The sequence below is a fragment of the Aegilops tauschii genome, chromosome 5 (genome assembly GCF_002575655.3).
Source record: "Aegilops tauschii subsp. strangulata cultivar AL8/78 chromosome 5, Aet v6.0, whole genome shotgun sequence".
Taxonomy (NCBI): Eukaryota; Viridiplantae; Streptophyta; class Magnoliopsida; order Poales; family Poaceae; genus Aegilops; species Aegilops tauschii.
Window position 1 is genome coordinate 463,322,287 of NC_053039.3, and position 23,391 is coordinate 463,345,677.

Sequence of the window (23,391 nt, forward strand, 5' to 3'; positions counted from 1 at the left end):
AATTCTTTTGCGAATTCATAAACTCTTTAACACTAGTCTCAAATTCAGAGGGCATCTTATTAAAATTTCCATAAGAGTTGTTGTAGGAATTACCATAATTATTAGAGGAATTGCTAGGATAAGGCCTAGGATTAAAGTTTCTTCTATACGCGTTGTTACCAAAATTATTCCTACCAACAAAATTCACATCCATAGATTCATTATTATTCTCAATCAATGTATACAAAGGCATATCATTAGGATCAGAAGAAACACTCTTACTAGCAAATAATTTCATAAGTTCATCCATCTTTCCACTCAAAACATTAATTTCTTCTATCGCATGAACTTTTTTATTAGTAGATCTTTCAGTGTGCCATTGAGAATAATTAACCATAATATTATCTAGGAGTTTAGTAGGTTCTCCTAAAGTGATTTCCATAAAAGTGCCTCCCGCGGCCGAATCTAAAAGATTTCTAGAAGCAAAATTCAATCCGGCATAAAAAATTTGTATAATCATCCACAAATTCAAACCATGAGTAGGGCAATTACGTATCATTAATTTCATCCTTTCCCAAGCTTGTGCAACATGTTCATGATCAAGTTGCTTAAAATTCATAATATCGTTTCTAAGAGAGATGATTTTAGCGGGAGGAAAATACTTAGAGATAAAAGCATCTTTGCACTTATTCCAAGAATCAATACTATTTTTAGGCAAAGACGAAAACCAAGCTTTAGCACGATCTCTAAGCGAAAAAGGAAATAGCTTCAATTTAATAATATCATTATCAACATCTTTCTTCTTTTGCATATCACACAAATCAACGAAGCTATTTAGATGAGTAGCAGCTTCCTCACTAGGAAGGCCGGCGAATTGATCTTTCATGACAAGATTCAACTAAGGATGGCAATTTTACCCATGGACATGGATATCCATGGATATCCGGCCCGAATGGATAGGGTTTGGATATGCTTTTGTGTCCATGGGCAGCGCCCAAACCCGACCCGATTGCTGGTGGGTAGGGCACGGATATAATCTTGTACCCATGGGTATATCCAAACCCGACCCGATGGTATGACTTAATGGGCAAAAATCTGCTATCCCTACACATGTCCCACTGCAATTTTACACTTTGTTATCTACAACATGCAAAAGAAATTACACAATCCCCATCATAACTTTTATTAATTGACATTCAATCCCCCCTAACATACTCGAACGCCCCTTCCCTTATTTTTATCTCCTTGTTAAACGACTCGTCATTATCATCTGTTAGAAAAAAATACTAAATGATCTTAGGTTGTTAGTGGACGTTGATTTACCATAAGTGAAGCCTAGCGTGCCACAAGGTGAACAATTGAAGAGCTTATGTTAACATTGTGTTATGTCTTGTTTATATGTCTTGAGAGGACCCAATGGATATCCAGTGGGTATGGATATCCATCGGGTTTGGACATGGACACAATTTTTCACCCGTGGATTTTTTCATGGGCGGGCAAAGACTGTCTTCATGGATATGGATATGGATATGATATTGTTCAACCCGATCCAAACCCGACCCATTGCCATCCTTAGATTCAACAAAGCAGCATTGATTTCACAAGATTCAGTATTGGTAAGAGGAGCAATCGGAGTGCTAAGGAAATCATTATTGATGGTATTGGTAAAGTCACACAATTTGGTATTATCTTGAGCCATCGTGACAAACAAGCAATCCAACACACGAGCAAACGAAAAGCAAGCGAAAAAGAGGCGAACGGAAAAGAGAGGGCGAATAAAACGGCAAGGGTGAAGTGGGGGAGAAGAAAACGAGAGGCAAATGGCAAATAATGTAATGCGGGAGATAAGGGATTGTGATGGGTACTTGGTAAGTTGACTTTTGCGTAGACCTCCCCGGCAACGGCGCCAGAAATCCTTCTTGCTACCTCTTGAGCACTGCGTTGGTTTTCCCTTGAAGAGGAAAGGGTGATGCAGCAAAGTAGCGTAAGTATTTCCCTCAGTTTTTGAGAACCAAGGTATCAATCCAGTAGGAGGCTACGCGCTAGTCCCTCGTACCTACACAAAACAAATAAATCCTCGCAACCAACGCGATAAGGGGTTGTCAATCCCTACACGGTCACTTACGAGAGTGAGATCTGATAGATATGATAAGATAATATTTTTGGTATTTTTTATGATAAAGATGCAAAGTAAAATAGAAAGTAATGAAAATAACTAAGTGTTGAAAGATTAATATGATAAAGATAGACCCGGGGGCCATAGGTCTCACTAGTGGCTTCTCTCAAGAGAATAAGTATTTACGGTGGGTGAACAAATTACTGTTGAGCAATTGACAGAATTGAGCATAGTTATGAGAATATCTAGGTATGATCATGTATATAGGCATCACGTCCAAGACAAGTAGACCGACTCCTGCCTGCATCTACTACTATTACTCCACACATCGACCGCTATCCAGCATGCATCTAGAGTATTAAGTTCATAAGAACAGAGTAACGCCTTAAGCAAGATGACATGATGTAGAGGGATAAATTCATGCAATATGATAAAAAACCCATCTTGTTATCCTCGATGGCAACAATACAATACGTGCCTTGCTGCCCCTACTGTCACTAGGAAAGGACACCGCAAGATTGAACCCAAAGCTAAGCACTTCTCCCATTGCAAGAAAGATCAATCTAGTAGGCCAAACCAAACTGATAATTCGAAGAGACTTGCAAAGATAACCAATCATACATAAAAGAATTCAGAGAAGATTCAAATATTGTTCATAGATAAACTTGATCATAAACCCACAATTCATCGGTCTCAACAAACACACCGCAAAAGAAGATTACATCGAATAGATCTCCACAAGAGAGGGGGAGAACATTGTATTGAGATCCAAAAAGAGAGAAGAAGCCATCTAGCTAATAACTATGGACCCGAAAGTCTGTGGTAAACTACTCACACTTCATCGGAGGAGCTATGGTGTTGATGTAGAAGCCCTCCGTGATCGATGCCCCCTCCGGCGGAGCTCCGGAACATGCCCCAAGATGGGATCTCGTGGGTACAGAAGGTTGCGGTGGTGGAATTAGGTTTTTGGCTCCGTTTCTGATCATTTGGGGGTACGTAGGTATATATAGGAGGAAGGAGTACATCGGTGGAGCAACAGGGGGCCCATGAGGGTGGAGGGCGCGCCTGGGGGGGGGGGGGTAGGCGCGCCCCCCTACCTCGTGGCCTCCTCCTTTATTTCTTGACGTAGGGTCCAAGTCTCCTGGATCATGTTCGTTCCGAAAATCACGTTCCTGAAGGTTTCATTCCGTTTGGACTCCGTTTGATATTCTTTTTCTGCGAAACTCTGAAATAGGCAAAAACATCAATTCTGGGCTGGGCCTCCGGTTAATAGGTTAGTCCCAAAAATAATATAAAAGTGAATAATAAAGCCCAATAATGTCCAAAACAGAAGATAATATAGCATGGAGCAATCAAAAATTATAGATACGTTGGAGACGTATCAGGCGCTCCAGTTGCTGCCAAGTGTCGCACGCTTGGTGCATCCATGGGAGCATGTTTTTTTCCATTTCTGCATGTGTTTCTGGTTTTTGGGGGGTTTGGCTTTTGCCTAGCTTTCTTTGTGTTCTTTGAAAAAAATAGTTTTGTTTGACGAAGCACAACTGTGTTTCAAGAAAAAAAACACAATCCATGCTTTCACAAGAAAACATGATTGTGTTTCTCGTGGAAGCACATAATTACTTCTTCAAGAAGTATACCCTATGCTTCCATTAGAAATACAACCGTGCTTCCATAGAAAGCACATATTTGCTCCTGTGAGAAGCACAACCAGTGCTTCCGTCTGAGGCACACGTTGTGCTTCCACGAGAAGCACAACTATAAGAAAAAAGACACAGTTGTACTCCTACGAAAAAAGGAAAGGCATAGTATGTGCCTTCGTGAGAAGCACAACCCATGCTTCCGCGAAAAAAGGAAAAAACACAGCTTGTGCTTTCAGAAAAAAGTGACCGCAACCGTGCTTCGGATTGCTGGTTTACGGTATTCTTTTTTGTTTTAGTTGTTAGTTTTTTCTTTTGGTTTTCGTATTTTCTTGTTTTTTTTGTTTTTGTTTTTTGAGTGAAAAAAAGTTCTTCGAAACTTATTAACATGGAATCTAATTTTGAAGAGTCCGTCATGAGATGCAGTTTCAAAATGTTTAAAAATAATTCACATCATCAATTATTTTCTGTGTTTTTAGAAAGTGATCAAAAGGTACAAATAATATTCGAAATGTTTTATAAAATATTCACAAAAAGTTGTAAAAAAAAGTTAGCCTTTTCCAAGAGAATGTACACAGAACGTTTTAAAAAATCTTCATCTTTTTTCGTAAAATGTTGTCAGAAAATTAAATATGTTGACCTTTGAACATAAAAGATTTTTTTGTGTTTAAAAGTCCAAATGAAAAAACTCCTGAAAAAAATAAAAACATTTTAAAACAGAAGATGGAAAAAATGGAACCACTCTCTTTCTTGATCCGAGTAGTTACATTGCCAGAGCAGAATGGACGGGCCCGCTTGGTCGCTCATGGGCTCTAGGCCCCTGTTCGACCTTAGTAGTATGCGGTTGCGCGTCAGGGTCGGAAGGCCCGGGCCCAGTCACCTCCTCCTCCGTCCGTCCGGTCGCCGCTGCATTTTCCGCCACCGCCGCCGCCGCCTCCTCTCCTCTGCCACCGAAGTCGTACGAGCTCGGCTTCGCGTTCTGCCGCGCCGCAAGTTCACCATCCTGGTCTTGCTCAAAACCTCTGCAAGGTTGGGGATTACTGATGGCAGCCATCCTGCCAAGAACCGCGCTGCTGCTGCGGACGCCGCGCGGCGCCGGCCGGCTCGCGCGGTTCCTTGGAGCCGGCGTGCCCACCGCTTCATCCGGTAATAGCCGACCACCGGCTCCAGCGGCTCGGTCCAGTTTCTCCCAGAAATGTTTCTGCTGTACTACTCCTGTGAGATATGTAGTGTGTATGACCCTGTTGGCTTCCTGAATGACCTGAAACAGATGCTGGGACGGCGGCCTCGGCGGCGGAGGAGTTCGTGCCGTGGCGCAACGGCGGCGGCGTTCTGCACCGGGCGGCGTCCGTTGACCCCACCGCGGTGGTGGAGGCCGGCGCCGTCGTGCACTCCGGCGCTGTGATTGGCAAGGAGGTGGTCGTCGGGTCTGGGACCGTGGTCGGGCCTTCGGTGTCTGTGGGGCAGTCCACCAGGATCGGGTATGGTGTTTCTCCGGTGTCATCAGTGCTGAAACAGAGCAAACTCTGTTTGGTTATGGAAATGATTTTGGTATCATTATGTTCCAGGTACAATGTTGTCTTGAGCAACTGCTCGGTGGGCGAGTTCTGCACTATCCACAATGGCGCCTGCATCGGTCAAGATGGTGAGCATTTATTCACCGAGTATCGCAAATACGTCATGCAGTGGACATGATATGTTGTATGTTCTCCAACACTGGGAAGAACATGTTACATTATTTCAGATACTTGCACGTGATCGCAGCATGCCGGTTGTATTACTTGCACATGATATGGTGTACTAGGAACACTAACTGTGGCAGCTTGTGAGCTGATTGCAGCATTCCAGTTGTATTAAGCCTCTTGGGTATCAAAGCTTATTCTGAGCTGTTTATTATCAAATTTTGAATTTCCTTTCTTTTTCTGCTATGGTAGCTGAATGGCAAATATTGGTTTATAAACAGCTGTCAAACAATAGGACTGGGTTTCTGATGATATGTGGGTGCCAATTACTGATGTATTTCTTTCAGGTTTTGGTTTCTTTGTGGACCAGGATGGACAGGTCAAGAAGAAACCACAGGTTAGTCCTCACCACTATCACTCGCTGGAGATTAAATTCATGGTGAACTGTTGGTGAAGATTATAAATAACTACTCAGTATTACTAAGGTTGAACGGTTGTGACATAATTATTGGGTTGAGTGGTGAAGAAATTCTCTGTTAACATATGTTACAACAAATGTTCAATGCTGTTACAATGTGACATGGAATGGAAGAAATACTATCTTTCGCTAAGTAGCACCTACTGACCGACTGACTGTATTTCGTAATTTCACATTTTTTATGCATATCAAATCAAAATAGAGGCCCTCATAGAAAAAATAACTTTGTATTTGTTAGGAGCTTTATGCAAGAATTGGAGACAATGTGGAAATTGGTGCAAATACATGCATTGACAGAGGCAGGTAACTTGTCACCTTTCTATTCCTTTCTAAATTTGTCAATGTTCGGTAGTTCAAAGCTCGCAGAGTCAGCGTGGTAATGTCCAGAGAATGCTTAGCTTGGCTTAAGGCCTCTGTTGGCTAGTCCATAATTGATCTGAATATACCTAACGAACTACGTACCCATCATTATACATTTGACTGCAGCTGATTATTGCTGACAACTTCGATCAATATTTGTTAACTGCAGTTGGAGAGACACAATGATTGGAGATGACACCAAGATTGATAATCTGGTTCAGGTATTCTCTCCCTTTGCTTTATTTATCAGATTCAGGCTCTTCTCTTTCTTTTTTTTTTCTTTTTTTTTTTGTGAATTGGCATCCCTCTTGCAGATAGGTCACAACGTGGTGATAGGAAATTGCTGCATGATTTGTGGACAAGTAGGGATCGCAGGTTCTGCAACGTACGTATACCTTCATCTCATGGATGAAATGTTCATTCCTTTTAGGTGTGTCATATAATTCATCATGTGTATCTTTTGAGATTTGTCCTATTATGTACACACAGGTTGGGTGACTACGTAGTATTAGGTGGTAGGGTGGCCATCCGGGATCATGTCTCCATTGCTTCAAAGGTGCTGTTTTCTCAGCTCTGTTCTTTTGACCTTGCTTTCTTTTTATTCCACAATGTTTGTAATTTCCATGCAATTCTGTGTTGTCGTGTGCTACAACCTAGCTGCATTGCTCACCATACTCTAGTGCCCGATAGCGCTTCACAAGTAATTCAGGTTGCAGGGAGAACGTGTCTTCCTTTTCTCTTCTTGTTGAGCAACTGACCGTGATATAGCAAATCCATGTATGACTTCATCTTCATATCCAGTGGTGATAGCAAACAAATGTTCAGGCAAAACATGCATATCTTTCCTGTTGGTAGTCATGGCTAGCATCCAGATAACACTGGTCCAAACATTTGACCAAGACCTAGATGACAACATTATATTTGATTGCCCACAATTTTTTCCACCACCCTCGTTAACTTATTTTCCTTGGTCCAATTGCAGGTTAGACTCGCTGCAAATAGTTTAGTGACAAAGGACATTCAGGAGCCCGGTGACTATGGCGGATTTCCAGCTGTAAGCATTTCAGTATTGACCATATTACTTCAGCTTGTGTTCCTCGTTTTTACCCTTCGGCTTACTAAGTACTCAATATTCATCTTGAATTAGGTCCCAATAAACGAATGGCGTCGACAAACTGTGAACTTGCGCTTATTTTCAAAGGAACACCATGATAGAAGATAGTATCTCTACAATCCCAGTGACATCAAATGTGTTTGTAACTTGATTCTCTTGAAGTGAATTTGCAATATCTCACTAGAGAACTAGCATTGAAATTGGTATCCGAAACGATCTTCACCGTGGAAGTTGTATTCTTTATTGTTTAAACTTGTATGTATCTACTTACTATTAAAGACTGTCATAGTGCTGCACTACACGTTTACACATGCATTCCTGCTAAGAGGATTAATGGGCGTTTGTGAAATTGTCAGGCTACTTTCACGTACACATATAATTTTAGCTGTCATATGAGTCTATTATATTACACCATGTAGCTAATTATTTAGTGTGGAGAAGTTATTTGATTTTGGACAATTTTATCAGTCGCACAAGATTAGTTTTTAGTGTAAAAAGTGTAAGAATCAATAAAAGAAAAAGTCTCAATCCTTGCACTGAAAAAAGTCTTATGTAAGAAACCGTTTTGGAATACATTCCTTCAGTAAGACAAATTTGGGACACACAGTGCAATTCTTGTACAAACTAAAATTTGTTCTTGCATGACAATCACAATATTTTACTCGGGATGACATTCTTCCCGGGCATGATCATCTTGTAGATATTCACACTGCTTTAGCTTGTCCATCTTTGAGTTCCCGAGATAAATGGCTGGAAATTCTCATCATGTTTTTAAGTTGAACTCAAGTTAGTCTGTTTTGACTTGAACTCATGTTCCCAATGCATCACATTTCTACAAAATCAATGCCACTCACTATCCTCCTGTACATGAAGCTAACTAAAACCAAGCTTCTGCATCCAACCAGCCATAAGAGTGGTATGAGAGATGGATTTTTTGTTGTTATTGTTACAGTTTTCAGCATTCTACTATGGAGGCTATTTGATTTTGTGGAGCTGCAGCGATGAAACTTCAATATATAGTGCAACAACCTATCGTTGAAGTATTTAGGGCATGTCTGGTTGGCATCCATAGTTTGCCACACTTTTCTGCCATAAGTGTGGCAGGTGTTTGGTTGTAGCCACAGTTGTGGCTTGCCACATTTCATTGATCACATACCTCACTTGTCATAGACTTAGTTGCTAGCTAACTTTTGTCACAAGTGTGCAGGGCAACTAAGGGCGTGTTTGGGTTGGAGCCAAGAGCAGCCCAGCCAAAAAGTTGGTCGTTGATGACCAAGAAATTGGCTCGCCCTGGCCGCCTTTGCTTTGCCAGTTCAGTTTTTCGCCAACTCGCGGGCGAGTTGTGGGCGGCAGAATACTGCGCCAATTTTTTGGCACGCCCACGGTTGGCATGGCTAGCCAGGGCAGCATCCAAACACACCCTAAGGGCATGTTTGGGACTGCTCCGCTCCCTAAAATTCAGCTCCGCTCTAAAAAATGCAAGTCAAACGGCGTAGCTCCATGATATTGCCGCTATGCAAAATAAAAAGTAGAATCTAGGGTATAACTCAGTGTTTTTTGTGAAGCTCTTCAGGGGGTGCTCCAAAAACTCTAGAAGCTAAAGTTGGGAGAAAATTACCCATCATTGCCACTAGTAAGTGGAAACCTCGTTGTTCTCCTTACGCCATCCAATCAAATAGGTCATTTCCACCAAATTTTTCATTCTTGAAGCTGGAGCTAGCTGGAAGCCAAACATGATAAAGTGCTCTTTGGTGGAGCTGCAACTCCTATATAAAACTGCTCCAAAGTGGATTGGGGGGTGTGATGTTAATTTTGGTGGAGCAGAGCAGTCCCAAACATGCCGTACATATGCCCTTATCGTGTGACTATGATAAATGATGACAAGTAATGAGAATGTCGTCGTTTAGCCTTTAAGTTAGAAAAAAAAACATGAATACTGTTCATAATAAGATAAATTGCACAACAATCTTTTCTTGTATGACTGTTTTTTTCCGGAAGTGATGAACAAAGTTTAATGAAAAATAAGTATATTATCATGTATATACTCCTCCATTGACTAGAAATGAAAGATGCTTGCTCCCCGCCTGGCTACCATGTCCATCCATCCAAGTGGGTAATTTCAATACATTCTCTTGATGGGCATCTAATCAAACATTAGGCATCACATATAAAACTTTAAGTTGAAAGAATGGTTTTTGAAGTTGGCATTCATATTACACCATAAAGTTGGTAAAAGTAATTAATGTGCATTTAAAAGAGCCCACAAAAAGCATGTGAAAAGGGCTGACTCCGGTCTACAACAGGTTGGTTGGTGGCCCAACTAAAATTTTGGAAAGCGATTGGCTTTGTAAGTTGTCCCCAAAAAATGAAAATTTGGCTTTGTAAGTTCAGAAAAAAAAAATCAAGTTATTTGAATACTCAAAACATTCTGCACTCAATCAAATATTTTTCTGGGTGCGCTCTTGTGCGAGTCAAATGTTATTTGCCGTGTTGGAAGATTGAATAGATTATGTCGGAAACTCACACATATCTTATTGAAAGCTCTTGTTTCAAGTTTTCGTCCTAAGATGGAGAGCTCAGCGGTCACAGGTGCAGTACTTGGCCAAACTACCAAAATGCCATCAGCGCTGTTGGGCCAGCTAAGCTACCAAGTGGCACCCGAGACGAGTTCTTGCCGGTATCTATGCTGAGCGGTTGACCACAGTTTAGCTACTAATCATTTGCTAAATTGCGAGTTGTTCCATGTAGTGATGCATGTAATGTTTGTGTCTATCATAAAGCAATGCAAACATATTACTACTCCCACTGTAAACAAATATAAGACGTTTTAGGTTACTAAGTATTTGTTTACAGAGGGAGCAGTAAGCAAATGACCCTGCCAGCCAAATTTCACAACATAGATAGAGAGCTCGAGTTGGCATAAGGACGTGTCCATTAGACAAATTGCGGTTTCAAGGTCTTGCCTATAATTTCTCATACACGAATAAGAAAAGCACACGAGTTCTCCATCTGTCCAAAATTTTACCAAGCAATATATGCAGTGTATATATCAGTGTAGAGACCATCAGTTTCACAACAACAAAAAATCAGTGGAGAGGATTAGCCAACATCCGCCCACAATCCTTATTTTCTGCTCTTCATCCATCTGTTTTCGCACAAATAGATTTAGCTTTCATTCTGTTACTCATGCTGGTGTAATCACTTGTTAAATTATTTTCTTTGGGGGCGAAATTCTGTAAGCACTAATCTATTGTTATATCCCATCGCATTCCTACAGAAAAATAGACACATTAGTTGTGCGTTACAACATAATTAAGTTTTGCACTGTGATGAACAAGCAGAGTGGAAGACAAATAAACAGTGACAGTAAAGGTAAGAATTCATGCAACCAAGAACTCTGATATACTGGAATACAGTAACATTTGGCGAAATGGCCTTTCTTTAGAAAACTAAGATAGGTCCTCACCTCGGACGCCTGTGTGGAATTCGTATTTCCTGTCCCTGACACTGCACCTGGCAAATCCTCTTTGGGTTCTTGGAAGATGTCTAGTTGTGCTTCCCAAGCAACATCCAATCTCGCTGCATCGACCATGTTAGCCCCCACTTCACTGATAATACCACCTTGTTGTTCAGGGTCTATATCCATGATTGACACTGCCCCCTCTTGTTCAATCACAACCCTATCATTAAAAATAGCGTTTTACTCGCATGTTTTCGCATAGTAGGTAATGATATCTAATGCTAGAAATGTGACATGCACGGTCGAACAGATATAAAGTTTGGAGCGTGCTGAACAAACTTAATATATGTACATTCAAGCAAAGGCATACACATATGTTAATTTTCAGAAAAATAAAGCATGATAACAATACTCCAAGTCTAAGGCAGACAACAAGATTGAAGAAGATGAAGAGAATGGCAGGTGAATTGTCACCTTACTGATCCCATCAGATTGACACTGCGAACTTTGCTACAGCCTAAGTCAATGATCCTCACAAGCCTGGAGAATATGAAGCGGTCACTTAAAAGAGAAAGGGGAGCAAACGGTAACTACAAGAGCAACAAAGATGGCATGAACTTTGGTGCTAAGTTACCTAAAATTAGCGGAGCTGAACAAATGAAGAGTGCCATCTTTTAAACCTATAATTAGATATGGATGATCAGGAAGAAGACATAGAACTGAAAGAACCGGAGCCATGAGAGCTCTTATTGTGTAGACACACACCCTGTTCTCCAGGTCCCATATCTGAATTGACAAAATCAAGCATACATGCGTTATTAGCAGTTATGCATATCAGATATATAGAACAGAATACATCTTTTAGAATGCAAGTATCATACCCTGGCGGTCAAGTCATCTGAGCCAGAAATCAGATACTGTTGATCACCATGTGCGAAGAAATCAAGGCAGTTCACTTGAGCCAAATGCCCAAACAGAGTGTAGCTAGATTTCGGGGAGTCAAGGTTCCAAACCTGGACACAAAACGTGCATATTATCAAGTTCGCAATCAAGGTCTAATATTAAAACTAGTGTTTCATTGCGTATTAAGTTTTGGTTAGTGCAAAGGAAAAGGAACATACCTTTACTGTCTGATCTTCGGACGCGCTAGCAAAACAGTTGGCATCCTTTGGGTTGAAGGTGATCTGACGGACAGTTCCAGAGTGTTCATCGTCGAAAGTTCGTGTGCACTGCCAGCCCTCTTCCCAGTTCCAAAGCCTAATCGGGCTTTCATAAGCTGAGGACAGCACATATGGCTGGGTTGGATGGATGGTCATTGCTGTGACACTGGAAGAACCGGCTCTGAAACTCATGATCTGTTGTACTATCTCTGTTCCGTATGTGCACACATGGATGAAGCCATCGTCTGCACCAGCCAGAAACCATCGCTTCCGTGCGATAAATTTAAGGAATTTAACTGTCGCTGATAGCCCTGAAATTTGATTAATGTGCCATTATTACCATGGCAGTGGATGAAGAAAGAAATATGGTTAACAGAGGAGTAAGTCAGCTGGAAACATGCCTCTATCTCCGTTCTCGTAGACATGAAAAGAATAGAGGGCCTTCTTTTCCTGTCGATACAAGTACAATAGAATACAAACGATTTTGTTAGTCCGACACAAACCAAAACAGGCCTACACACATTTTCATGTTCACTTTCAGGAGGAAAGAAAAGATACACATATACTCCCTCCGTTCCAAAATAGATGACTCAACTTTAGTATAAAGTTAGTATAGTATAAAGTTAGTACAAAGTTGAGTTATCTATTTTGGAACGGAGGGAGTACAAGGAGAAAATGATGGTCATAATTGATGGCCATGGCCAAATATAAATAGAAACACATGCTAGTAACTATACCAACAGAACATGCCTGAGAGACAAGATCCCACATGTGAACATCTCCAAAAAACTTGCATGTTAAGATCCTGCAAGGCCATAAGAAATTTAACGTACGATAAAAAATTCACCTGATCAAAAGATTATTTCAATGCCCAGATTGTGTTATGTGGTATATATGCACTCACCATGTCTCTGTTGGATGTGCATCTAGGCATACCAGACTATTGCCGAATCCAAGTGCATCAACTTTCTTCGTGGCTGATATGATCTGATCATACATCGTATGTAGTTCCATGTAAAACCAATGACAAATCGATTGCATTGGACAGGCAAGACTGTCTTACTTTAATTCTTTTGGCCCAACCACTTTGTTTCGAAACGTACATATTAGGAAAAGAACAGCAGGGAACTAACCTCGCGTGTCACCTCTTCTTGTGCATAAAAAACAGCTTTCAGCGTCAATTCATGCACCACATTCCCCATCTCTTTTAATTCCTCAAATAGATCAACACACTCAGTCTCGTTCTCGAATGGGACGATGAACTTGTCCCCCGATATACTGCTCTGCAGAAGCAGATCCAAGCTTGTGTCTTCTCCTTGATCTGGCCACTCTTTCGTTGTCACGACTAGAGTGTACGTGGACCCGGAAGCTATAAATCCATAAATCGGCACATTTGATAAAAGTGAATCTTCTTCTTCCCCGAACGAGTGGCTCTTCTTATTCTTCTGTACAAGCCTAAATGCCACACGCTCATATGTGTGGTTTGTTAGGTCCAGTGAGCACGTGGTTGACTTGTGTGGTTGCAAGGGGAAGCGCAGGTCAGACGGGTGCACTTCAAGTAGCACACTGTTGTCGATCAACTGGACAAGAATAATTTATTTATGTGGTTAATGAATCGATGACAGATCAGCATTTTTTAAAGAATTTATTGACAAAACAAGATGGATAAAAAGTATGTGCTATTAAGTTTTTCCAGAATAAAATGAAGCATATATATAGAGATGACATTGTCTGTTTCATTAATGTGCTCACCTGAGTTGTTGTGTCAGCTCTTATCTGCGGTACACTGTGATGACTTGATTCTTCCTGATTATTTACATTGCTGACATCCACCATTGCTACCGTCTCTCCTCTTCCAAACACAAACCTAACAGATAATTAAAGTTACCATGTTTCCCAAGTTTCTCATAATGGAATTAGGAAGTGAAAATAATATAAGAAGCAGGACAAATATAAAAAAGGTCAAGGAATAGGCTCATGGTTTAATGCTGAGAGTGAGGATGGTTCTATTTTTTTTTGGAACCATGTAGATATACAATACCAAAGATCAACATGGCAAGCTGAGTATAAGCAAATGAATTAAAGTAAGACAGCTTGTTCCCTCACCGAGTCGTGCTGTTGTGCCCCGAATTTTCCTAGTATTTATCGGAATTAACACTCACATTTGTGGAGGATAACATTTGTATGTCCATTTTACTCTTTTTAAAAAAATATGCAGTAAACGCTCCAAAATAAATAATCTTTCTAAGCATTTCTCCATGAAGGTAATAATAAGAATAATAGCCGGAAAAGTATTCATTACCCTTCTGACTGCATCGAACATGCGAGACCCCAAACATGTTCACTTACGGGGCTGCTAAAAATATTGTATAACCATCCGAAACCCCAAGCAGGGGGTTCAATTACAGGAGGGTTAATAATCCTCTCAAGCCTGGGATTGTAGAAATTTAGTACAGCAATCCATGAAAACAACAGCAATTTAAAACATGTGCACATGTTGCACAAGAACCAATTACCTGAAATTAGTTGAACTCCACAAATAAACAGTGCCATCTTCTAAACCTGTAATTAGAACCTGAAGATTGGGATGAAACATGACAGACATAACCGGAGACATGGAAGCGTGTAGTGTATGAGTACACATATTGCTGTGCATGTCCCATATCTGATTTGCCAAAACAAAGGGTGGATCATAAGAAATGTTATGCGCATACTGTATTAGCAAAAAAAATCTATAGAAATGGCAAACCTTCGCGCTACAATCACTAGAGCCAGTAATCAAATACTGCTGATTGTCATGTGTGAAGAAATCAAGGCAGTTGACTCTGTCCCAGTGCCCAGAGAGTGTGTATTTACATTGAGGAGAATCAAAATCCCAAACCTGGACACCAAACATTGGGTTTCGCAATGAAGGTCTAGTAGAACCACATATCTATGTAATGTCAAAATTAAGTTGAAATAAAATAGGAAACTCATACCTCTATCATGTGATTGGCTGAGGCAGTGACAAAACTGTTGGAGTTTTTTGGGTTAAACATGACTTGGCAAATATAACCCGAGTGTTTGCACTTGAACGTTTGTGTGCACTCCCAGGCTTTGTCCCAATCCCAAAGGTTCATTTCATCAGAACTCCATGACATCAAGTACGGTTTGCTTGGATGAACGGCCAGTGATGTCAATTTCCCAGCATGAGCTGTGAAACTTGGGACTTGCTGCCGTTTCGTTTCGTAATTGTAGATGTGAATAAAGCCATCTCCGGCTCCAGCCACAAACCATTGTTTTCGTACGATAAATTTAACCAAAACAACTGCAGACAGAGTCACCATCTTTTTATTTGTAATACAGTATATATGGCTGAAGAACTTAACAAGAAAGAATTAAAAAAATAGAACTTAAATTGCATGCCTTTGTCGGTGGAGACTTTAAACGAATCTACTTTCCTCTGCGAGCAAAAGCAAAGTACTTTGTTAGTCAATGCAGAAGAAAAACCTATGTGTGTATTATGAGATTTGGGATGGGGATGGTGTAGTTGAATACCGATGACCTTGATGCGAGTTCCCTATGTAACGCAGCAGTTGTTATTGATTCGGTAATCACGATCTTATGTAGTATGTGTGTGTGTATATTAGATTTATTTGTTTCAGGGAATCCTCAAGCCAAAGTGAATTCACTACACCGACGACACTGATGTAGACAATTTGAGCCCCCAAATTGGGTAGTAGCCTTACATCGTATGTATTGTCACTAGCCCTACATATGGTACTTTAGTATAGATGTACCATAAGTTTGTTGATAACAAATATAGTGCTTTTAGTCCTTATATTTTTGCACTATAAGTATGTATCACTTACCTGTGTTTGACCGTCCCAAATGCAAACATATCCCCGTGTATGGCCTGTTATTATCCTGCAACACTCGAATGAAATCAGAAAACATCGACAAGTATTATCCCTTATATATACAAACCAAGAGAAGCCTTCATAGCTCAGTTGGTTAGAGCACCCGTTTAGTAAGCGGGAGGTCTTTGAGTTCAACTCTCAATGAAAGCATTTAATTTATTATTTATCCTTCTCAAAAATAAATGAAGAACCATTTTTTGTCAATTACCTAAATTATGTGTTAGCAATCTCTCCAAAAATGGACTACAGTGTATAGTTTTTTCATCCCAATTATATGTATCTGTTAATTTGGTATTGAAGACCGGCAAAGGCTGGGTGGCCGCATCAATATTCAAGAATATTTGGCAATGGAAATAGTAATATATAATCCGTGTTGCGCAACACAGATTTTCATTGAATAATATCCAAAAACGAAGATGTAGTAAAAAGACCACTCGCGTAACATAGTTTTTCAATAAATAATAGACCCACCATTGCTTGGTTAGGTTAACATCTTGGCAGTCCAGAGACGTGAATGGGCTCTTCTTGAATAAGATCTGATTGAACAATTCCGTGATTAATATTCAGGAACAACCTCAAAGTTGTGTGTATAAAATATATGTCTAGAAAGCATGCAAGCAAAGTAGTGAGTTTGTTAAATATGAGGTTATGGCAATGTCTAGGACAATATAAATATACAAATCAGAGAGATGTGCAAAAACAGATGCATACCTTCGTTTTATTTGGGATTAGCTGCCAAATGATGGCCAGTGGAATGCGATCATGACCATATCGATCATGCAAGTGAATAGAAAGACAAAAAATGACAAAACTTAGTAAGAAAGTTATACTGGCCAATATTTGCCCCCCAAAAGATAAAAGGATATGTTTAATAAATGCTGGTAGACTAAGGCATATGCCATTGTATTGATTTAGCAAGGGGTGTATACTGGCCAATGTACGTACCGAGACTTTTCTGTCAAAGACGAACTCACCTCAGACGTTAGCTCTCGCTGTGCAGTAGTAGCAACAGCTTTCACTATCACATGCTGCACCATATTACCTTTCTCTTTGGTTTCTTCTAAAAATTTGTCCCCTCTAAATTCGCTACAGTACATTGGCATATGTGCATCCTTAAATGTACTGCTCTCTAGGACCAAATGAATGGATTTTTCGTCCCGTTCCTGGAGTGTCAAACTAAGAGTGTGTGTTGACCTCGGCGACACGACTCCGTACAGTGGCAATTTGGCAAAGCGTCGCTGAGTTTCTTCTGCATAGGATTCCACAAGCCTAAATGCAAAATGTTCATCTGTGAAGTTTCTAAGGTTCAGCGAACTTGGGATCAGCTTGTTCGGTACGCAGGGAAAGCAGAGGAGATGCGGATGGACAAATAGCTTGGTGGGTACAATGCTGGATAAGACACTGGATACCTGCAAGAGAAGAGCTTGTGCTGTTAATGTCATGGTGAATTTCCAACTAAAGTCCTTTTTTATTGAATTAATTGCGGGACATCTAACTTACCTGATCAGTTTTAAATATAAATGCAGTTCAGTGAGTTTCCTAGAACAACGATATTGCACTTGTCGCTCAGAACAATGGAGGCGATATTTAATTTGACCTAGAGCCCTAAGCTATTCTTACCCTAGCTATTGTTCTCAGGTTCATCATATAAGCATATTTACAAGGATATAATTGCTGAAATATCCCATCAAGCAAATCAATAATTTAAAAATACTATCACTAGAATTTTTTCCACTACACATTTGTGTTAGATGTTTAAACATGCAACAAGATTAGCAAAGAATTTAACTAAAAATTTACATCATCAGAATCGTTGCTGAATTTCAAAGGCAATTCTTTTTGGCTAAAAATAGGACAAAGGGGAACCAAAACTATGATGAAACAAAAAGTCAATAATGTTTCATTTTACTTGATGGTAACAATATCTAAATTCACAAACTATATTATAATTAGTAACTCTATAAACTAATCACAGTACATTTCCCCATTTCCCTTTGGTCTTAACAATTTAATTTCAGATTTTGTGGTAAGATGCATGGATGCATCTCTTGTCAATGATATAAATAGATCCTAAGCTGTCATTGTGTTTAAATGTTGCATAGTATCACAGCTCCACCAAAATTTGGACGCATAATAACATGTACCAACAACCATGTCTACTTCACCTCACACACCATATTCAGGAAGCTGATTCTATTTTAAAATGAGAGTGCCTTTTCAGCTCCCGGGTGCCTAGGTACCCTATATGAACAGTAAAAAGGAAAAAAATCTGAAACTTTGCAACATCAAAGATGATCAAATTTTGTAGGTGCTTGAAAAATTTCATGCCAGAAAACCTTTAGAGGAGCTCTACATGCGAAAAAGATTTCAGTGTTTGAAGTTTTGAGCACTTTTAGCACTGAAATCTGAAACTCATTTGTACACCTTTCTGTACATGATATTTTGGCATGAAAACTTGCAAGAACCTACAAAGTTTGACCATCTTTGATGTCACAAAGTTTCAGATTTTTTTTGAATTTACTGTTCAAAGAGGGTGCCTAGGCACCCGGGAGCTGTTAGACCTTTTTGTTTTAAAATACCTGACCTCATCTGTAGTTTCTGTTTCCTTGAGCCTTTCGATTATCTTGTGTGTACTAACAGGCCTCTTTGCTGGATTGAAGTCACTGCACTCTATCCCTATTTCAGTGCAAACTCGTACTTGTTCCACATGTGTGTCTTCTAGTGATTTTCCCAACCTTTCACACCATCTCTCAAGTACCTGCAATATTCAACCATCAACTAATGACAAAAGTCCTTCAAAAAGTGAAGTTTGGACAAATGGTTTCTAGTCACATCTATCAGCATTTAAATTGCACTTTCACGGCCAATAACAAAAAATGGTAATATGAAGTGAAGTACTTCATGTAAGTAATAATCAAGATGCATATGTACTTCTTTGCCTTTATTTTAGTTCCAGTTTTTCCATATAGTTCTTTAAGTGAATGGTTTCTCCAAAGACAGATCTGATTTTGTACAGTAAAAAATACTTGGTTATTGTGTACGTTTTAGTCTCCATTAATCATTTATATGGCTAAGCTCATTGTTATTTTTACCATAAAGCACATTTATACCTTTGCTTTATATATAAAGCGGGGCGAAAGCCTTTTTCGGTAAAATACATTTAGACCTGGTTTGATATGCTCCAAGAAGTGTTGTTCTAATTTTTTTCTATAATTTATTACATTACTAACTGTGTTTTTTTACCTGATTACTAACTGTGTTATCACTAATTAGATAATGTCCAAAGAAGAATGACAGTTTTCAACCCTTAAACTATATTCACAAAACTAGCCTAGAGATAAAATGAATCCTTGGGTGCACATTTCGTTGCGAATTAATATGTACATGTGAGGGGCAACACTTTAGTGGTTAAGGTTGTCTTGTTCTACATTGAAAGTGGAGAGTAACCGTATTTTTTTTGGCTTAGTTATTGGTTTACTGTGAATTCCGTGTCTACATATGAGAATAGCTAAGTGATTAACAGTAATCTTTTCTAATTAAATATCAGGAATAGCTATTCTTACAACTCCAACGTCGGGACACCCTTTTCTTCCTGTTAGTATCTCTATGATTATAATACCAAGACTATATATATCTGACTGGATTGTGATTTTTTCCCCATCGTAGAGTTCTGGTGCAATATATCCCCTGCATCATAAAGAAAAGGTGGATGAAATATATTCATTCAGGACAAAAGAAAAATGAGACTAGAAGAGACTTGGACAACTTACAGTGTACCAGAAATATTTGAAGTAATAGATTGGCTAGTTTGCCTTTCCTCAAAATACCTTGAGAGACCAAAGTCAGTAATCTTTGGTACCATATTGTCATCTAGGAGTACATTTTCTGGTTTCAGATCTAAGTGAACAATACGATTCTCATGGAGATAATTTAAACCTTGGCAAATTCCGTTGATAATTTGGTAGCGCTTTCTCCATTCAAGTCCACAAGACTCATCTATATGGGGTCATGAGAAAGTGAGTTTAGAATTCAAGACACTTGAGTTCTTTAATATTTCAATGGTAGGTAGTACTACATGGCATGGTACATGATTTATAACATATGTTGGGGATGCTTGACAAAAATAATAATATAGTGTAGAAAATCATGACCCTACCACTGATATAATCACGTAGACTCCCTTTGGACATGTATTCGAAGCAAAGCAATCTTTGCCGTACATCTGCCATGACTAATTTTCCGTTGTAGCTCAACATATTCCCTTGTGTGTCAGCACAATATCCCAAAAACCGTACTATGTTTTTGTGCCTTGCCTTCATCAAACATTGAACCTCTCCATGGAATTTCTTCTCATCCATACACATATCGCTCAACCTCTTCACAGCGACTGTACCACTCTCAAGTACTCCCTGCGATAGAAACATGCCTTTTCAGCACCATGTGGAGTTCACAAATCAACTAGACATTTCAAAGTTGTATTACCTTATATACCACTGCAAAGCCACCTCTACCGATTTGTCGATCATTAGAGAAATCATTTGTGATGTCTTTCAGAAGTGATAGTGGTAAGGCCTTTGGGTCAGCCGTTTCATCTAGTAGCATGAGCTCAAGGTCATTTAGTGCTGCAGTATCTCGGTAATCCATTAGCGATTTTATAGCAGAGCGCCCTTGAAGCGTGAGAAAACTGAGGCCAGTAGGTCCAGCTTTCCAGTTACTCAGTAACCACAGGATAGACTAACTGCAGAGGGAGATTACTCTTCTGTTCTGTAGAAAAAGGAAGACTTTGATCCAACAGAGGGACTTCAGTAACTAGGCTCCTGCATTTCATAATAGGCCAACATTATGGTAAATAAATATTCTTATAAAGCTGAGTACAGAACTAAGCACAAGAGAATGCTACTGGACTGTCAGCTACTAGATCATCCACTATATGATCCATTCGCTGCAATTCCTACAACTTGTGATTGGACATTTTATTGCATCACCTTCAACTAGGCTGGGATTAGAAAATGCATGACCACGGAACCTGCCAGTATACATCAATTCATGATCTTCCTTGAAAAAAAAGCTGTGCTAAACAACACTAGTATCAGTTATACAATTAGGCATCCGAAGGGAAACATTAAACTGCTGACAAATCTACTCTTCCAAGCCTTCATGCTTTCTAGAACTAATTGGTGCTGATTATGTACAACCGAAATGTTTTACTTGATTAATTCGATGAACCAAATGCATAGCTATGTCAGTGTATTAAATAAGTAAATAGGACCCCTTCAAAAAAGAAGTGGATATAAGACAGTGACAGGACACCAAACTTGATTCAGGGCCAACTTCCTCTGTTTCTTGCAATTCATCTCTTTTGCATTGCTGCCTTCACAAATCTACTCTTCCCAGCTTTCATGCTTTCTAGAACAAGATCTCATTTTAGTCTACAGAACATCATCTCATTGCTGCTACTAAACACCTGGCATCGAACTATGCAGAACAGAGCAGCAGCAATGGAAGAAACAGGCTCAGTTTCCAGAAGAGAAAAAGGATTCGATACCTCGTGGGGATGAGCGTGTGCCGGTGCCGGTGCCGCTGCGCCGCCGGGCCGGCTCCCCGTCCCTCTTGCAGCGGCGAACAGAACAGTTCCCCTTGCCTCTGCCCTCTCGCCGCTGCTTGTCTGTAAATCGGGCACCACAGATGGCGATTTAGACGGGGGCGGAGGAGAATCGCTGGCTGGCCGGCCGGCCGGAGGTGGGGATGGATGAGCGGGAGACCTCGCCGGAGTTGGGGACTAAAGGTGGCCGCTGGGGATTGATTGAGCTCTAGAGTGCTAATCAACGCTTCTTCCAGTGTAGCTCAAGAAAAAAACAAAGACTCTTCTTCGTGTGAATGATTGGCAGCACGTGGAACGCATTACTACTTGTTTTCTATTTTCTCTTTTCTTTTCCTTTTTTCTCTTGAAAAGCCACGTGTTTAGTGGATTATTATACTGGATTATAAAGATATGAGTAGCGACAGCATACCCAATCCGTTCTGGAAAGAAGATCCAGCCAGTAGGACAATACACATACACTATTGTTTGGCAATGCAACTCTCAATTGATTGGGTGCATACACGCACGTATATATGTACAAAATGTAGCCTTCGGCATCGACTATACAAGGAAACAGGAGGCGGGGCTAGTTAGGAAAAGATCCTACCCCATACATGCGCTTTAGCCTATACATATACTCAACCCCCCCCCCCCCCCCCCCCCCCCGCAGTCGATACGGCACCCCATAGACTGGACGTAAACTCCTCAAAGGTAGGCGTCGGTAACCCCTGGTCATGACAACGGCGAACTGCTGAGGAGTGGGAACATGCAGGACACGAACATGCCCGAGAGCCACCTGCTCACGCACGAAGTGATTGTCGAGCTCAATATGCTTCGTGCGTCGATGGTGAACGGGGTTGGCGGAGAGGTAGACGGCGGAGACGTTGTCACAGTAGACAACGGTAGCCTTGGCCACGCCAAGGTGCAACTCCTGAAGAAGTTGATGTAACCATGAACACTCGGCAACAGCTCTCGATCTGGACACCGTGGGTTGTCGTTTAAACGACCACGAGATGAGAGAGGGCCCAAGATAGACGCAGTAGCTGGGGGTGGAGCGACGAGTGTCGGGACAGCCAGCCCAATCAGCATCCGAGTAGGCAACCAAGTCAGTGGAAGAGGATGCTGTCAACGTGAGACCCAGAGCCATGGTGCCGCGGATGTGACGGACGATTTGCTTCACCAGGTTCCAATGTGAGTCACGTGGAGCATGCATGTGTAGGCACACCTGTTGAACGGCATACTGCAAGTCTGACCGAGTGAGCGTCAAGTACTGAAGAGCACCAACAATGGATCTGTAGAAGGCAGCGTCCTGTGCTGAAGAGCCATCAAGTGCAGAGACCTTAGCCTTCGTGTCGATAGGCGTAGGTACAGGCTTGCAGTTAAGCAGGCCAGCTCGCTCGAGTAACTCCTGGGCGTACTACTGTTGATGAAGAAAGAACCGATCAGCACGTCGTACCACCTCAATCCCGAGAAAGTGGTGCAAAGGACCAAGGTCCTTGATGGCGAACTCGGTGTCGAGGTGAGCTATGAGCTGGCAAAGTAGCTCGGCCGAAGAGGCTGTCAGGATGATGTCGTCGATGTAGAGCAGCAGATAAGCAGTCCCGCTATCGTGATGGTACACAAACAGAGAGGCGTCGGAGCGAGTAGCTCGGAACCCAAGCTACTAAAGAAAGGCGGCAATACGCTGGTACCATGCACGAGGCGCCTGCTGGAGCCCATAGAGAGAGCGTGAGAGCAGGCACACGTGATCAGGCTGAGTGGCGTCGACGAAACCGATGGGCTGCTGACAGTAGACCTGCTCTGCAAGGTGGACGTGAAGAAATGTGTTGGAGACATCCATCTGATGAACGGGCCAAGTGCGAGAGACCGCAAGCTGCAAAACAGTGCAGATGGTGCCCGGTTTGACAACCGTGGCAAAAGTGTCG

General features: G+C 40.9%; 2 protein-coding genes and 1 non-coding gene across 3 annotated transcripts; 2 read left to right on the forward strand and 1 right to left on the reverse strand.

The window, feature by feature from the left end:
• The first annotated feature begins 4,578 nt into the window (after positions 1-4,578).
• LOC109777103 (probable UDP-3-O-acylglucosamine N-acyltransferase 2, mitochondrial) lies at positions 4,579-7,715 on the forward strand. Its single transcript, XM_020335754.4, has 10 exons — positions 4,579-4,878; positions 5,003-5,213; positions 5,301-5,377; positions 5,762-5,811; positions 6,131-6,195; positions 6,422-6,473; positions 6,567-6,637; positions 6,742-6,808; positions 7,235-7,306; positions 7,400-7,715. Exons 1-10 carry the CDS (start codon positions 4,776-4,778, stop codon positions 7,472-7,474), a joined length of 843 nt encoding a protein of 280 aa, XP_020191343.1. The 5' UTR covers positions 4,579-4,775; the 3' UTR covers positions 7,475-7,715.
• Positions 7,716-10,253: 2,538 nt separating this feature from the next.
• LOC109777104 (uncharacterized) lies at positions 10,254-21,764 on the reverse strand. The gene is made up of 27 exons (XM_045229160.2): positions 21,648-21,764; positions 21,431-21,550; positions 20,368-20,702; positions 20,042-20,294; positions 19,656-19,881; positions 19,449-19,572; positions 18,470-18,643; positions 16,860-17,294; positions 16,597-16,617; positions 16,357-16,421; positions 15,838-15,892; positions 15,392-15,428; positions 14,965-15,293; positions 14,736-14,867; positions 14,503-14,651; positions 14,289-14,417; positions 13,739-13,853; positions 13,120-13,566; positions 12,891-12,973; positions 12,737-12,791; positions 12,388-12,436; positions 11,948-12,297; positions 11,708-11,839; positions 11,461-11,612; positions 11,301-11,366; positions 10,833-11,046; positions 10,254-10,637 (listed from the first exon to the last, which is right to left on the reverse strand). Exons 3-27 carry the CDS (start codon positions 20,527-20,529, stop codon positions 10,620-10,622), a joined length of 3,972 nt encoding a protein of 1,323 aa, XP_045085095.1. The 5' UTR covers positions 20,530-20,702; positions 21,431-21,550; positions 21,648-21,764; the 3' UTR covers positions 10,254-10,619.
• TRNAT-AGU (transfer RNA threonine (anticodon AGU)) lies at positions 15,961-16,035 on the forward strand. Its single transcript has one exon. It is a non-coding gene; the product is annotated as a tRNA-Thr (tRNA).
• Positions 21,765-23,391: the final 1,627 nt, after the last annotated feature.